Here is a 17,672-nt window from a genome sequence, read left to right as displayed (position 1 = left end):
ACAATTAGAGACGTGTTTGTTCTGTCTCCAGAACGGACTTGAGTGTCCAATAGTTGAATGTTGTCCAGACAGAGCGGTGCAGTAGCCCCTCCGTCCCCTGCCCCTCCGTCCCCTGCCCCTCCGTCTCCTGCCCCTCCGTCCCCTGCCCCTCCGTCTCCTGCCCCTCCGTCCCCTGCCCCTCCGTCTCCTGCCCCTCCGTCTCCTGCCCCTCCGTCTCCTGCCCCTCCGTCCCCTCCGTCTCCTGCCCCTCCGTCTCCTGCCCCTCCGTCCCCTCCGTCTCCTGCCCCTCCGTCCCCTGCCCCTCCGTCATCTGCCCCTCCGTCTCCTGCCCCTCCGTCCCCTGCGTCCCCTGCCCCTCCGTCATCTGCCCCAGCACAAAGGCATCTCTACAGCTCACCTGTCACAATTATTGCCTTAAAGTGTCAATCTGCACTAAACATGAAGAGTTTTCACACACTGGCAGAAGAGACTCCTTTCCAGTGGCTCCCTCCCTCCCTCCCTCCCTCCATCACGGCTCCTGAGGAGGAGTGAAGCGGGGCAGAGGCCTGGGGAGCCTCGGGGGATTCCTACTGGGAGAGAAGGGTGTGAAAATTGTCAGAGCAATTACAGCAACAGCAACATGGGCCTCATCTCCATCCCTCTCTCCCAGCTGCCAGGCTGAGACCTCCGCAGCGCCTCACAGCAGCCACAGGGATCTCCCTGACAGCACGGACACGTCTCCATGGGCACTTAGTGTTTAAACTCTGATCACGCAAATCATCATATGATGAGAGATGTAGAGGTGATTGCAGTTTTCCTCATGAAATGTAAAATGGAAAGCTGATGTGAGTTGTGACAAATGCTTTGTTTGAAAGTTGCTTGATACATAAGGTCGCTTAAGAGCATAGCTCTGAAGTAACCTGTTTTCTTTTAGAACAGTGCTAATCTGTGTGAATGTGTGACAAGTGAGAATTTGATCCCCAAACATGATGTTTTAAATAAAAGGATTAAAAACAGGATGCCATAAAAGATTGAACTCCCTTGGTTGCTAAGTGGCTGACCACATTTGAAGTGGTAGCAACACATTTAGGAGAAGTTGAATCAAAGGTAACCTCTCAGTGAACATCAAAAGTGTTGTTATATCTACATTTATTAATTTGGCAAAGTGACTCACAGTCTAGGAAAAGCTACTGAGACTTTATATTTTCTAGAGTACAGAGTATATATGACACACGCCACATCTTTGGATGATATTTTTAAGGTTTCTATTCATGATTGCCAAGGCAACTAACTTTTTGTTTATAAACATTATTAAATGAGGCTAGAATGTCACTCTATTTATTTGTTATTATACGTCTCTTCAGAATGCTGCAAGAAGGTTCCATGTTGTATGCAATTAATTCCTTTTCCAATTTTAATCAGACGTAAAAGGTTAAAATATTAAAAAAATGCATTGTTTGTTCAACAAAGATCATAATTGTATGGCGCTGCCTTTGAGTTGTCTCTTAATTCCAGTTGTCAGTATGAAGAACCAAATCTTTGTTTATGTCTGCATAAGTTGCATTATTTTTGCTAAAGGAGAATAATGCTGTGACCATAGGCCATATTGACCTTTCTGTCGTCTTAATGTGGTAGGAAAGGTTTAGTGTGGTAGCAAGGAGGTTGGTTTCCTATTTGAAGGCAAATAGCTTGATGCCCCGTGCCATTGTGAGTCAGGGCAGGAGTGTGTCTTGATGCCCCGTGCCATTGTGAGTGAGGACAGGAGTGTGTCTTGATGCCCCGTGCCATTGTGAGTCAGGAGGACAGGAGTGGGTCTGGGAGGCCAGACAATACTGTTGAGCCTCCTGGAGGTTTGGGGCCTAATTCAACGAAACATTGACGAAGGAAGGTGTCCACTCAGTGAAATACTCACAAAGGCATCTTTGTTGGTTGAGAGTTTTGGCATCTGTGGGAAGTCCCCAATCATTAACACAAAGAATTTGACATCTTTTTCTGTGTATAATCATTTTCCTTTTTTTTTTTTGATCAGCTGTTTTAGGATTCCATGTGATTCCATGCCCAAATTCTGGTTAGAGGGTGGTTACTTTTTTCAAATTCCTTGATTACGTGATCAGCTGCAGGTTCAGGGTGAAATGATATTGTATGCTGTCAGACGGGGTTAAGGTAAAATGTCTAAAAAAGTAAATGTAGAGAAGCCTTTGTGCAAAACACTGTGTTTGTCCTTTCAGTTCATCTGAAGTCATTTCTTCAATCCTCTCCATTGTTTCCTTCTCCATACAGAAGCCTGGTATGGATCTAGCAGACACATACATCACATTTGTGCGGCAGAACCAGGATATTCTGAGGGACCATGTGAATGATGAAGTGTACACAGAGAAAGTCTTTGATGTAAGTGTCTCATCACACACACAAACCAGTGCGTAGTTACAAATGTGTATCATCACACACACAAACCAGTGCGTAGTTACAAATGTGTATCACACACACAAACCAGTGCGTAGTTACAAATGTGTCATCACACACACAAAACACTGCATAGTTACAAATGTGTATCACACACACAAACCAGTGCGTAGTTACAAATGTGTATCATCACACACACAAACCAGTGCAGTTACAAATGTGTCATCACACACACAAACCAGTGCGTAGTTACAAATGTGTCTCATCACACACACAAACCAGTGCATAGTTACAAATGTGTATCGTCACACACACAAAACTAAGGTACAGTCCTTTCGCCTGTTATTGCACCTCATGAACAAGAAGGACCAGAAATCATCATCATCATCATCATTGTTTATTCAGGGAGAAATTGACTGAGCACAGGGCTCTTTTGCAGCAATGCCCTGATTGAGGCTACATAGTATAGAAGAACAATACATAAACAAACCATAACAAAACGAAACAGACAAAATACATTAAAAAAAACACATTAAACAACTCAGAAATTAAGTATAAAAAATAAATAAATAAAATAACATAAAGTAAAAAAAAATTAAATCAGAGAATCATTTAAAACAACAGCATTGAGGCACATCCTTATTATCTAAAAGGCTCTTAAATTGGTTGACAGACAAATACTTGGTTAATTTCAACTCCACTTGAATAGTGTTCCATTTATGGGAAGCAAAGAACTTAAAAGCTATTTTACCTATATTAGTTTTTGTAAGGGGGATTTCAAGGGAGATGAGGCTCTGTGACCGTGTATTATGACAGATGGATTTTAATTTTAAAAGTGACATGAGATAATTAGGCAGTTTTCCCACTAAGGCTTTATAAACAAATAAAAGACAGTGGATGGAGGAGAGAAATCATTTGAGCTGCTTTGCACTAAATGTGCTTTGTGAAAATGGCTTCTCTAAGACACTCTAAATAGGAGGATTGTCAAGAGAACATACTATATGTGTAGAAGCATCTGTTCATTAATCCAAACGCATTTTGATCGCAGGCCAGGGCTTATTTGATCTGTTAGTATCATGGAAACTGCATCCAAATACTCAACCTGCCTCGTTGTAAAGCAAATTCAAAACAACAAGAGAAGAAAACATCGGACATTGGAATTGCACTGAAATAAAAGCTCTGTTATCTGTTAGCTCTGAAAATGAAATTGCTCGTCAGATATCAGGTACCATTCATGATGCTGTCGTATTACGACAAGATTATAGGTATTCCCCCACGAAAGAGCTGTCAATTGAAGCAAGAAAGAAGCATAGAAGCTGTCGGTAGACCATGGGTGGTAGCCAGACGATCCACTTCGCCCAGAAGTAATTCTAAGTAATGACCCGTCACCTGACGGAAAACACGATACGTTTGATTGGCTAATATCAGGACCTTTATTTTGTCCTTGAGTACCGATGTCGATTGCCTGAGTTTTAAATGTTGTGTGACGCTGCTGTTCAACATTTAATAGCAACTGAATAACACTTGTTTAGGTGTATAATGTAAACGTAAATAACGTGAATGACTGATAAAGGACTGATATTACACATCACAAACACACATAATCGATGGGTTTTTGCCATGGTTATCTTAAATCACAGTAGCTTGCGCAAGCTAACTAGCTAGCTAGCTAGCTAGCGCCTATACATGTTTGTTTCGCTCACTAGCACCCTCACCGTATTTTCTCTGTATTGATTTAATCTGACATTACAGGCACTGTGACATTGTTATGTGAAGGGGCCTTAGACAGAGTGATTTTAATATTCAGACATAGGTAGGTGGTACCTAATCATCATCAATCACGGTCAAATAAACGGCATCTCTCTACCATTTGTGAATATCATCTCCTTAATCTGCCTTCATCTAGAAATCAAAAGCACAGGGGTTTGAATCCTTATGCAAGTAGTATATTTCAGTTTTTAATTGATTTATTAAGGTTAGCAGACTAATAAAATATATTGCCTTTGGAGATATACTGGTTAAATAAAAGTTCAAATTTTGTGTACCGTAACTATCTTTTGTAATTGTGAAAATGGTGTTAACTTTCAGGGGGGTTGAATAGTTTTGCAAGCCACTGTATATGCAGCATGCCAACATATAGAAAAGATAGAAAGAAGTATTGTTTAAATTTAGCAACCTGGCAGCATTTCTTCACCATGGAGGCTTCCTACCTCTTTCCTTGGTCTTTTTGTACCTGTCTGTGCTGGTTCTCTCCTCCTCCTCCTCCTCCCCCTCCTCCTCCTCCTTCTCTCCCAGGCAGGCATGCTAGAGAAACACTATCTGGAATTAATGCCTGCATCCTGGAAGAGAGTGAACTGCTCTTTTCTAATGATTACCATGCTGCTTCCTCTGTGCAGTCTTGCCTCGCTCGATGCAGCACAGTGGTTGGCTTATCGGTGTTGCTAGTGCCACAAATCACATCCCTCTGGAAAGAACCAGAGCTGTTGCTTTCGTTTTTGTTGTCTGCTTTGAGACAACAAAGGAGTTCAGAATACAATATAATGACTGTGTGTGTGTGTGTGTGTGTGTGTGTGTGTGTGTGTGTATTCCCTCAGGCTAACCCCTCTGAGAAACGTAATCCATTCTTTCCCTTTTCCACACAGGCCTCATGGGCTCACACTAATGTCTCTTAAAGAGCCTTAAACTGCAAATGTGTTGTTGTTAAGTCAACACAGATAGCATTAACTAAGACAGTGTAGTAAGAATGGTAGTAGTTAATATATAAGAGGTAATGTATAGTCCGCCAGTCAGTATTAGAAAAATGAATCCCAACAGGACAAACAGGACCCTGTCACGCAGTAGCATTTTGTGGCTTCCGCTGTGAAAAAAAAATTGTTCTTCACGTAAATAGAACTTTTAAGTTTCAGGTGTTGCGTAGAAACGTATTATTTGCTGACTTCAAGTTGCACTGAATTTCCATTGAAATTGAAATGGAAAGTTAGAAGTGAATGGACTACTTGCGGAATTATATGAAAGATGTGAATTAGAAGCACAAAACCCTTTGCCAATGGCAGCTGTCATTCTTTTTTTTGCAGCAGTCATTCATTATAAAGAAATATCAGACCTCCGAACTTTGGGAATGCCCATTCAATACAATGGAACTTTGTGCAACATTCTGAGGAGCTGTATAATAAAAAGGATCGATCCTTCACAAATGTTGAAAGATACGATTTGCAAATATCTAGGTTCCTATTTTTTACAGTCCTCACTGAAGCCAACTCTGACTAGAGTATACAACTTAAGAATGAATATGTGATGCTATGGTGTGTATCTGCAATGTATGTATGTCTGCACTGTGTATGTCTTCTCCACAACTCATTTAAAAAAAACATTGTTGTTGTATAGGTCAGACAAAGTCATTTGTAAATCTGATCACCCTTTAACATTGGCCATTGTGTAGCATAGGGCACTTGGAGATCCTGAGAGGTGGTTCAGGCTCCCCCTGTGCTTAACATCTGAGCAGGGCTGACTCTTGAAGCAGTCCACTTCGTCTTGGCCTCCACTGCTCCCGCATCATCTCCTCCCACTCCCAGTCCCACGGGAGGAGCAACACAGGAGCAGTGTTTGACTCTCCACTCCACTGGAGGAGCAACACAGGAGCAGTGTTTGACTCTCCACTCCTGTACGACGCGCCATGAGTCTGTTAGTCATTTCGTGACACTTTTGGAGGTGACTTTAAACTGTGTAGATGTTTAAGTGAGACAACATCAGCATGTCGGGGTTTTTTTGTCTGGCTCTGTGTCTGTCCTCTCAGTATTCAGTGCTCCTCCTGCCAACCCCCCGCCTGAGGCCCTGGTCTTTTGTGCCGGAGCACTGGGGCTGAGGGGTGCAAGGGTCAGGGGAGGAGAGTGAAGTGTTGTGTGAAGGAAAGTAAGTGCTTTGTGGAGAGCACTCATCACCTCATAGGAACATCTCTAATGCAAGATTTGGTTGACATGTATAGATATGGGTATACATTTGCATGTAGACTCTTTACAGCTTTCGAACAATACACATGCATTCACAATTACATGATTACAAACATCAGAAATCAATTCAGAGAGACAGAAAAACAGACACGCACACGCACACGCACACACACACACACACACACACACACAGACACACTGAATCACACACTGACACACAATCAGCCGTCTCCCCATCTGTCTGCGGTAGATTGGGCTGGAGATCTTGCAGTGGAGGTCCAGATTGAAGTGATATTGTGTTTGTGGTGCTCCCGTTGATTTGTTGAACCTTCAGTAAGGGCCACAAGATGAGCGGTATGGAGTACTAATGCTTCATGCGCACACACAGTCATGCACAAGGAGCTCTCCCTGTGTTTCCACACATACTTCCTCACCCACGTCTGTGTGTGTGTGTGTGTTTGTGTTTGTATTTGTGTGTGTATGGGTGTGTGTTTGTGTGCAAGCCTTTGTCTCTGTAGAAATGTCTGCAAAGGCTAATGGGTATCTCTGTGGCATGCATCTCTGTTATTACATCTCTGTGTGTTCCATTCGTGAACCTTATTGTTTACCTACGCGTCTGTATGTTTATGTGTGTATACTTGCCTGAAAGTGTGTGTGTGTGTGTGTGTGTGTGTGTGTGTGTGTGTAATAGGGGGCAGTGTGAGGAAATGAGAAAGCTAATGCATGCCCTTGCAGACAGCAGACTGCATGTGTGGTGAATGGAGATCGGGCTGATTAGGAAGCTGATGAGGTCTGCTCAGCGGGGGTAGTGGGGCGCTTCAGCCCCGGCCACAGGTGTGTGAAGCCGCTCGCCGCTGAGGCCCTAATGTGGCGCTGACTAGAGGACACTTAAGGCCGTGATTACCCAGGCGCAGCGGAGAAGACTCCTCGGTGCCCGCGTGTCAGAGGATAAATAGTGACGTACAAAAACAATGAGTGACCCCCGTTCATGTCTTTGTCACTGCAGCTACAGCAGCCAATCCATCTGTTTTCCTCCTCGCAGTTTACCTCCTCAATTAAAAAGCATTTTCACTGCTCAGCTCACACAGGCCCTCTCTGGGTACCGTCCACATATTGGCCTGATTGGAGTGAGGCTGAATAAGGCTGGAAAGCAAACTGTTACTAGGGTTTGAATGGACACATATCTAAACTCACCTGTGGTACTTGGAGTGTGCTGTGTTGCCATGATGGTTTCAAACATAATAAGTGATGAAATCACAAAGATTTGTTTTCAGTTGTATACAGCTCAATTGTACAGTTCCTGTGCCAGTTTCACTTGTCATAGCCTTAGCTACGATATGCTCAAAACATGCGGCCCTGTACAGTCCACCATTCTGGCGAAAGGTTATTGATGCTTGAGCTCCACAGCCAATCACACTACACATCTCCCTTCCGTGCTCCTCAAGCAATGTGTTGATTGGCTGAAGTAGTATATGGCTTGCTTTCCCATTTACAGAGCCAGGACTGTAGAAACACAGTTTTTTTGAGTGCACTCATAGAACGGACAGCTGGAGGACTGTGTGGAGCAATTCCCTAAATATTAAATGAATTGTATTGGATTAGAATTGCGGATTTTCTCTTTAATGATTACACTGGGTACGTCTTTGAGAAGCACATTGTTTGACGTTGTACTTAAAGTTAAGAAATATAACTATACTCTTACATAAATCAGTTAGTGATGAAACACTGAATTAAATTAAGTGGGACCAATAGTCTTAAAATATGGTTTGCACAGTAGGCACGATTCACTCCATAAACTCTTCAGTTACTCAGAGATAATAATACATGATAAAGAAACTCGAATAAAAAAATGTGAGACATGTTTACACAAATACATTTATTCATTGGATACTAGTTTTGATTTCCTCTGGTAGTGGTGATGATATTCCAGTTTGAGTTGTTTTTCTGTTGTTTCTAAAAGGCTTTGGCCTCTTTCTGTAAGCCCAGGGAGCAGCCCCAAACATTCACACTGCACTGAGTGCTAAAGACATTACCACGATGTCACCGCAGTGGTCTAGTCCAGCTGCACGTCCCTTCAGGATAGCCTCAGTGAGCGAGCGAGCGAGCGAGTGACATATAGCAGGCACTAGTACTAATAGAAATGTTAGGGTGCAGATTCCGAAAAGCACATTGCCTTGGGTTTAAGGGGGTGCAGCTCAGGAAAGAATGCTTTGCTAATATTTGCTATACATCCAGTCTCTCTGATTTGGCAAATAATAAGGTATTGCATAGGCTGAGGATAAATTAGACAGAACTAATCATTTTTAATTAACGAAAAAAGTTCACAAAAACAGACTAAAAACGGTAGGCCATTCTTAAATTCTATGTAGAATATTATCAGTTAATATCTATCTATCTGTGCTCTTTTTTTATGTCTTTTCAAACCATCACTTCCTTTGACAGTGTGCTAAAATGAACATTTGACACGTCACACTTCAATAGCAAAGCACTTGAGGCCTCCTATAGAGCAGCCAGACTATGGGGCTCAACTCCTGATGCGTGATGCTGGTCTGTGCACAATGGATGGGCAGCAGATGACTGCAACATACACTTTATCTGTATCATGTCAAAGACACACCACATATGTTGGCACAAAGATTTGTATTGCCTTACTTTCAGGATTATATGCTGCCGTCATTGACACTATATAACGTATCGCTATCTATCATCAATACATTGAACTACAACACATAAATCAAAGCTTTGACAACCATCTTGAGTTATACACTTCAAAGGATTTCATTTCAGGCTGAACTTCACTTCAATTCCAGGTCAAATGTAATATATAAAAGCTGAACTGTTTTTGTTGCCTAAATGAACCAAGCATATGTGTGCATGCTATAGCATAGACAATAATACATGATACTGTGATTGAAATGATTGATTTATGATTGAAACTATAGCGTGACTGCATGCACATCTGCTGTCAAGTTGAACAGCGCTATGGAATTTCTGTGCATTCACCCTTTACCAGTCCTTAATATGTCAGTAAAAGATGACCCGTTCTCCCTTTACCAGTCCTTAATAGGTCACCAGAAGATGACCCATTCTCCCTTTACCAGTCCTTAATATGTCAGTAAAAGATGACCCATTCTGTGTGTGTGCTCACAGCAATGGTACAGCACCTCCATGAAGGCCGTGTGCGTCTGGCTCACCGATAGACTGGACCTGCAGCTGCATGCGTACCAGCTGAAAACACTCATCAAGATGGTGAAGGTGAGCATGGGTTCAGTGTTTCATGTTAAGTCTTAATGAGAAATGATATTAATGAGAAATCATATTGACATTAATGAGAAATGCTTAATGATTACCTCATTTAAAATAGCATTTATTTGTTAGCTAGGTTTCTCAGCGCCACCCTTTGTATCCATCAACAGAATATTCATGACATTAACTATATTCATTTAATTATGCATAGAAATAATGTAATCATTTATGATGTATGCAGTTTAATCTTTTAATTGAAGACTAACCTTGAAGAGAACCACATTGCACTATTCAGTACTAAACTATTTTCATCCACTTTTTATTTCATCACGTTGAAATACTGTCAGAATCCAAATGGGGGCCTACAATTCATTTCCCTGCATTGGCCTGACAAATATTTGAATTGTAATGCTATCTCTCAATACAATACAATATACCTCTATGAAAGTGTAGAACAGCAGTACACATGTAGCATGCACATCTAGTTAAGCATTTCAGTCAAATATTTAAACATTTAATCCAAACAAAATCCATTATTTCCTCATTTTGTCTGAAGCGACTTTGTCGATCTGTAGACATACTACATTTCATTACCATTCTCCTCTTCTTCTAAATAAAAATAATACTCTTTGTAAATAAACGGTTGACAACATTGCCCAACCATACTAAGTGACTGAAGCAGTCAGTCACATGGGCAGAATGAACAGCGCGCCGTGAACACCCCTCAGAATGAGTGGCCTTCACTGAAACACAAGGCGTGTGTACTTGGAGGCTTTTGAGAAACCCATCTGTCTCTGCTCTTCCTCTAATTGGGCCCTCCTTCTCACAGAAGTCATACCGGGATTTCAGGCTTCAAGGTGTCCTGGAGAGCACGCTGAACAATAAGAGCTACGAGACTACCTACAACCGTCTGACTGTGGAGGAGGCCACGCTGTCTGTGTCTGCCAGTGAAGGATTCCAGGGTATCTCTATGAGGGACAGTGATGAAGAGGAGGGCTAGAGCCAGAGCCAGAGCCCACCAACCACTGTCCTGGGAAAGAAACAGGGTTGTACTGTACACCTCAGTGACCAATGACAGACAGCCTACCTGTCTGTGTCTGTGTTGTACTGTACACCTCAGTGACCAACGACAGACAGCCTACCTGTCTGTGTCTGTGTTGTACTGTACACCTCAGTGACCAACGACAGACAGCCTACCTGTCTGTGTCTTTGTGTTGTACTGTACACCTCAGTGACCAACGACAGACAGCCTACCTGTCTGTGTCTTTGTGTTGTACTGTATTATGTCTTTGGTGAAATGGGCTGTGTACATCCAACATGGTGGATTTTCTTACACTGACAGTGAGAGACAAAACGCAGGACAAACGTAGCAGTGCATTTGATTGGGCGCATGGTCAAAACTTCACCATGTCTATCAGAAAACATCCGATGTGTCTGTAAGCTACACTACAAACACTGGCCTGTGCACTTATTGACTTATTGATTTTGTTCATTGTATGCTTGCATAAGTGGTGATGGCATTTAGTATATCTGCTGTAAGGATTTAAAGTATATGTCTGTACTGCCATTCAATTTTGTGTTCGTTTCAGCTGTTTTGATGTCTGCACAATGAATCTGTGTGGGTGAAGTTAATCGTAAAGTGCATAGGAGGTTTTGTAAAGTATATTTCTATTGTCCATTGTCCACCTGTATTAGTTCAGGTGAGTTTAAGTGTTAATATTAAAGTGCTTTTAATCTAGACTTTATGTTGCATTCTTGTTAAACCTTACTCAGTGGTGACATGCACCATATAGGCAATGAACACTGAATCATCATCCTTATCTTTTATTTGGAAAATGACATGAGTCAAGACCAGCTTCCTAACAGAAAGGTACGGCAGGTTGTGTGGCATTGTGTTAGTCATAAACAATACAACGTGGAGGCTCTTGTGCTCTATTTTCCTTGTTACATTTTATATAGAAAGGCTGAGTATTACTGAGTCATATATAGTCTTTATATTTTCTTTATGGTTATAATTAAGGAATTAGTACATTTGCCTCCAACTTACATAAACAATACAGATTAATTTGGGTGAATTAGTTAAAGATTTGTTTTCAAATATGCAGTACGTGTCATTCAAAGTAAAATCTCAGCACAAACCATGTCTCTGCTTAATGAAAGTTGCATAAGGATGGCGTGTGGGCTCACTGGTTGGCATTTGAGCGCGTTAAGATTAACACCTCTACCGAATCTGTGGAGATATTTGCAAAGCGTATCTCTGATTCATATTACATATCACTTCCCTTTCTCAGAAATGTCCCATTTTGATGGAAGTTTCTTTGGGGGGAAAATGTTATTCTGTTCACCCACAAACAGGCAGCAAGTAGCCGGGGCTTAGAAATATGAATTCCTTCGGTCACATCCATGTAAACTTAAAAACAAATCTCTTTTCTCTTCTTGAGGCTTTCATTATTTCTGCCCTCCTGCAGCAACCGAAATGCGAGCCAATTCAATAAGGACCGGGCCAGAGACAAAATTGGTTTTATAAAGTTGCACAAATTGCGATTCACTTGAACATGTGTTGTTTGTCAAATGTTCATATTTCAATAGGATATGTGAGTCTGGAGAAATGAGCATCAGGCAACCTCCGCCCACCGTCCATCTGTCCGTCTGCGTAGCCACATGCTTTCCGGCGTCTTTAACAGGAGCTTTTCACATCTTTCGTTTGCCTGCCCATTGATGATTCCAGTAATGAGACATTTAAAACCACAGCGCATTTTATTCGGCTTGGATTAATGAAGTGAGAGTGTGCCGTTAAAAATACAATTTACAGACTATAGAGTGTTTTAAAGACTAGAATTCAGTGTAGTTCTAAAGTAGGCTACGTTACATTCGACACTGAATCGCACAATGATCATAACTGCTAATACAAATTGCGACTTTATAGGCGGGTTTGTGCTTGCGCACAGACGTTGGGTACAAACCCGTTAATTAAAGATTTTTTTTTTTTTAAATAAAGCTGCTGTACAAATTAAAGTGGCTAAGAGTAGGCTATCTATTTCTGTACACGCAGGCCTACAGCCTACCTCAATATTGACGATAGGTAAAACTATTATTTGGTACGCTGGTATAATTGGCTAGGCCTATTTAGTTATAAACTTAAACATTTATGAATTCATAATTTCTAATATATATATTATAATATATAATATATATAGACTTTGTATAAGTCTATAAATGTAAATATATAGTATATATATATACTATATATTTACATGTATAGACTTATACAAAGACTTTTGACAACTATCATATGACGTTCTCTTCCCACGAAATAAAACAATCACGGGTCAAATTCATTTAAACCGTCTGAAAGCATGACAAAAGTAAAGCAATTCTTTAATTTAAAGCCAATTTAAAGCAATGCTTTAATTTAAAGACAATTGATTTTTGTAATCAGACAAAATTTTAAATCATTCAAGATGATAGTTTACATTTATAAATGGAGATTTCTCACTCCTGTGTCAGAGTCTTCGAAATGTAGGCTTGTAAGTTGTCCCATTTTTGTATACTATTTTTCATGTAATAACAAGACCCCCAAAAGGCTCCATATAGGCTATTTTACTGAATGTAAATTAAGATTGTATTAAATAAGCCTAACGACCTCAACATTAATTGTTTAAAGTTATTTCTTTGAAATGATGGGCAGCAGAACGTAGACTATGAACTAAGATATATGTACTTGTCGTATTTTCTATTTAAGAAACATTTACGTATACATTTACATACTTTAAAATACATTTGTGTTGTTAAATTGGCATAAGCAAGTTAAAATTAAACATTGTAAAAATGATGAATTAAACAAAATAACAACAACAACAACAACAATAATAGTAATATCATAAAGTGTTCCATCGAAGTTAAAGTCGTTTAAAATTGAAGACTAAATGTTTTAGACCTATTAGCTATATGATAAAGGCCCTCAATCTATGCAATCTATCTATTTTTAAATAGCCAATGAATAAGGTCGTGATTTTCTTCATTTATAGGCTACACTGTTTCAATTACAGTATAATCATTTCAAATACATAAGTTGGGTTTGGTTATTTTGTTTGTCAACGTTCTAAGAAATAGGCCTAATCAAAGTCATATTTGCGCAAATTCTGCCCTCGATGGCTACTATTCCGCTCTCTCCCTCTCGTGATGGCGGCGGAATGCAACACATCGCATCACTGTCAATGTCATCTCTCACACACACCAAACACTTACTGGCGTTTACGCGCAGAGAAGAGGCGATGCCTTCTGGTAGAATTCAGTCCTTGTGGATTCAGCTGTTTATCTGAGGAGAGCTCTAGCTGAGAGAGCATAGCCCAGATTCCCCGGTGGATTTGTTTAACAAAAAAAGGGAAAAAGCTGTTAATTTATTAAGGTATCGAAACCCACATATTAAATATCAACTAGACTTTACTGCTTCAGTTCCATGCCCCTTGCCTGAAAGCGCGAGATTAATAGTTATTCAGTGTCAGGCTTCCTGTAAAATAATTCTCAGGAAAAATAACCGCACGACAGATTTACCTGATTTCGCTGGTCTGGTCAGTTTATGGGGCGCATCTGTACTTAAAAAGAAAAATATGCTTTTATAGCGTATCTGTGGTTTGTTTTGTCAAACACAGCCTTACCATAATATAGGCCTACTACTACTCGGTTGAATACTAATCAATTTTCAACAAAAACAAGGAAGCACATTCTTGATGTTTTTTAACCTCTGCAAAAAGACCCTAGCGCATTGCGCGAAATAATTCGTCGAATCCTGACATGTCAAATGTTGACAAACATCGACCGTCCGCTGACCCAATTGAGCGCCTGTCATCTTAAGCGACTTAAAATGATGTCACACAAAGCCGCAAGGGGACCTGAGATTTGCCAAACGACTTGCCATTTGAACAAGACGCCCGCTTCTAAGAAGCACCTCCTTCAAGACGCGGGTGAATTGCAGTCACCCATTGGGGCTGAGGACCAAGACCAGTGGGAAAGTTGTCTCCGCTGATTGATCTAAATAGAGAATAATCCACTTTATCAACCCGCTTGGAAAGTAACGATTGGCTAGGTGCAGACTGCGTTATTGACCGTAAAGGGTTTATTGAGTGCCAGGCTGATAAGTTCCACTTGTCACGTCCTCAGCGTGGAACGGAGCGGCGGACAGACTTTCGCTTCAAGCCAAGCAGACAGCGGCCGATAATGACCTCTCTTGCGGGTCAGTAAGGGGAATCAGATTTATCCGCGCAGCAACACCGTATCAAGCCATACAACATAGGTGTTGCGGGAGAGTCATGAACAGTGCGCTGTACCACTCAGCGGGATTATTCGGCTCACCATCGGCTTCTGGAAGCTTAACTGCGGGAGGAAACATGATCGCCACGGCCAAGCCACTCGCTTTCTCAATCGAAAGGATTATGGCCAGGACACCTGAACCAAAGTCAATACAGCTCCCCAACGTGTTCCATGCTCCCGGGGGGAAAGCGGACCCAAAGCAAACGCTCAGCGTGAATCCATCCTCACTGCACTGTATGATACCCTTCGTGCCACTTACATACGAACCGGGGCACAAACTTCATATCAACGGACTAGATGCAAACCACTTCGATGTTTCCTCATGCAACTCAAACGATTTGGTGAGCATAGGTGTGAATTATAAGAATGAGCATTCGGACGTGACCCCGACCGTGGGACAATATAAACTTTTCCGGCCGCGCGTGGTGAATCAGGCTTCTTTCCACGCGATGGGGGCTGTATGCTACCTGAACTGTGGCGAGAGTTCGTGCCCACCTCCAGCGGGCATAGTAAATATCCACCCGATGGCCTCTTACTTTTTCAACTCTCCTCTGCAAGGTCGTCAGAAAGCATGCCTCTCGGAGAAGACCAAGGCAAGCCACAGTGCCGACAGGTACCAGTCTGGAGTGGCTTTCAAAGACCTCTCGCAAACTCAGCTGCACCAATACATGAAAGAAAGTGCCCAGATTCTGACGGAGAAACTATTTAAAACCTCCACAAAACTCCACGGCGCTCCACAGAGCAAGCCCAAAGTGTTTACGTGTGAAGTATGTGGCAAGGTAAGACCTCGTTCTTATTATCCATTGTCTTCAAATGCTTAGGCCATTTCAAATATTTACCATTTATTTATTTATTTATTTTTGCAGGTGTTCAATGCTCACTATAATCTGACCCGCCACATGCCTGTGCACACGGGGGCCAGGCCGTTTGTATGCAAGGTGTGTGGCAAAGGATTCCGTCAAGCCAGCACGCTCTGTCGCCACAAAATTATCCATACTCAGGTAAGGGCAAATATGTAGCCCACATGATTGCAACAGTAGGAGATTTCAATAAACTATTATTGTTATTGTTATTATTATTATTATTATTATTATCGTCGTCACCATCATCACCTTTAGTATTAATAGTATTATTGTTGATGCTGTCGTCGTGGCTGTTAGCATTATTATTAGCACTAGTTTTATTATTGTTATTTCAGAAACACCCTAACTATTCATTCATTGAATGTGCATTAATTATGTGCATTTTATGGGGGTTTTACTAGATTGTTTTGTATCTACAATATGCCTATAAGCGACATAAAACAGCCCTATGTATTTCTAAGAACTATTATGTATTATTTGTGGTTGCATCTAGTGAACTTAAATTAAATGTAAATTGCAGGAAAAACCACATAAGTGTAACCAGTGCGGAAAAGCCTTCAACCGAAGTTCAACTCTCAACACACACTCACGGATTCACGCAGGTTACAAGCCTTTCATCTGCGAATTCTGTGGTAAAGGCTTCCACCAAAAAGGTGAGGAACAGTCTGTTTCACAAATTACAAATTACAACACAGATCAATGTTTTTTTTTTTTTATAGCTTCGCTATGTTCCCAGTGCATTTAACAAATGTTTCATAGTGGCTAACTCGCATTCAGTTTTCACTGTGGAGAATGACACCCACTTTTTATTCTGAAGGCAACTACAAGAACCACAAGTTGACGCATAGCGGCGAGAAACAGTTCAAGTGCAATATCTGCAACAAAGCTTTCCATCAAGTGTACAACCTGACGTTCCATATGCACACACACAACGACAAGAAACCATTTACCTGCCCCACATGCGGCAAAGGCTTCTGCAGGAACTTTGACCTGAAAAAGCACATTAGAAAACTACACGACAACTCCCCCTGTCCAAAGTCGCCTTGTGCGCTCCCAAACGTAAATGCAGAGAGTCACTAAGATGTTGCCTTGCTTTTCGCATGAACAATGCCTGGAGAAAGGCGCTTTGAGAAGTGCACAGTCTCTCCACTGTATAAATATGGCAAGGTGTAGCCTTTTGCGGTTTACATGTTCTGGTCAAACTCACCTGTGGACATATAAGCATTTACGCGAAGTTCATGACTGGCATTCTGACTTTTTCCCTCAGGAGGATATCATGTTAAAGGTCTCAAACTATTTATTTAAAACTGTGACGCTGTAATTATTTTAAAATAATATTTGAAACTGTGGCTATACTGAGAAGATTCGTTCTTGTGGTATTTGTGTTATGTCTCCCAATTTTATATTGCCTTTATTATTTATACCTTTGATTCAATGGCATTGCCAACCTCTGATTTGAAGTATGTGATTATATGCAAGATTGTTGCTGTAAAAAAAAAGTGTCATTGACACACGCATACCGCAATTTAATAACAAATGATTAAAAATAGCCTGATAACACCAGTTGTAAGGAAACAAAATAAATAAAAGCTTATATATGTCATTTTGTGTCTGTGTTTTGTTTAGGTTATCGAGTGAGGTAGGCAGCCTACCCTGAACATTTCCTAATTCCCGTGATATAGTTAGTGATATAGCCAACAGCATGCAATTATTGACCCAATAGATCATCTTCATAGCAATTTCATATTGATTTTACGAATAATATGCTTACTGGTACTACTGTTTCAATAGACCTCAATCATAACAATTAGCCTACGATTTCTCTTTTGAATTAAACCGCACAATTGCATGGCCCACTCATGAGTAACACCTCCCTCCTGCGGAAACTGAACACAATTGCACGTGTGGACAGAATCCATAATAG

The 17,672-nt window shown here is 41.1% G+C and overlaps 2 protein-coding genes across 5 annotated transcripts in view; both read left to right on the top strand.

Annotated features, from left to right (window-relative positions):
• cadps2 (Ca++-dependent secretion activator 2) overlaps positions 1 to 11,315 on the top strand; it is a 114,276-nt gene extending 102,961 nt beyond the window's left edge. For all 4 annotated transcript variants that reach the window (XM_031564143.2, XM_031564142.2, XM_012829449.3 and 1 more), the window contains 3 exons: positions 2,260 to 2,367; positions 9,480 to 9,584; positions 10,405 to 11,315. In XM_031564143.2, the coding sequence (XP_031420003.1) occupies positions 2,260 to 2,367; positions 9,480 to 9,584; positions 10,405 to 10,575 (384 nt within the window). In that variant the 3' untranslated portion in view covers positions 10,576 to 11,315. The remainder of the gene's footprint in view (positions 1 to 2,259; positions 2,368 to 9,479; positions 9,585 to 10,404) is intronic.
• Positions 11,316 to 14,818: 3,503 nt separating this feature from the next.
• On the top strand, positions 14,819 to 17,348 carry fezf1 (FEZ family zinc finger 1). The gene is made up of 4 exons (XM_012829457.3): positions 14,819 to 15,664; positions 15,752 to 15,886; positions 16,269 to 16,401; positions 16,566 to 17,348. The coding sequence occupies exons 1-4, from the start codon at positions 14,885 to 14,887 to the stop codon at positions 16,826 to 16,828; spliced, it is 1,311 nt and encodes a 436-aa protein (XP_012684911.1). The 5' UTR covers positions 14,819 to 14,884; the 3' UTR covers positions 16,829 to 17,348.
• The last annotated feature ends 324 nt before the right edge of the window (positions 17,349 to 17,672 follow it).

The sequence above is a fragment of the Clupea harengus genome, chromosome 3 (assembly GCF_900700415.2).
Source record: "Clupea harengus chromosome 3, Ch_v2.0.2, whole genome shotgun sequence".
Taxonomy (NCBI): domain Eukaryota; kingdom Metazoa; phylum Chordata; class Actinopteri; order Clupeiformes; family Clupeidae; genus Clupea; species Clupea harengus.
Note: the sequence above shows the minus strand (reverse complement) of the source record. Positions and strands in the feature narration are given on the sequence as shown.

Coding starts and splice junctions, on each gene's coding strand:
- fezf1 (XM_012829457.3), top strand. CDS start 14,885: ATGAACAGTGCGCTGTACCACTCAGCGGGATTATTCGGCTCACCATCG. Junction 15,665..15,751: donor CGTGTGAAGTATGTGGCAAG/GTAAGACCTCGT, acceptor TTATTTTTGCAG/GTGTTCAATGCTCACTATAA. Junction 15,887..16,268: donor ACAAAATTATCCATACTCAG/GTAAGGGCAAAT, acceptor TGTAAATTGCAG/GAAAAACCACATAAGTGTAA.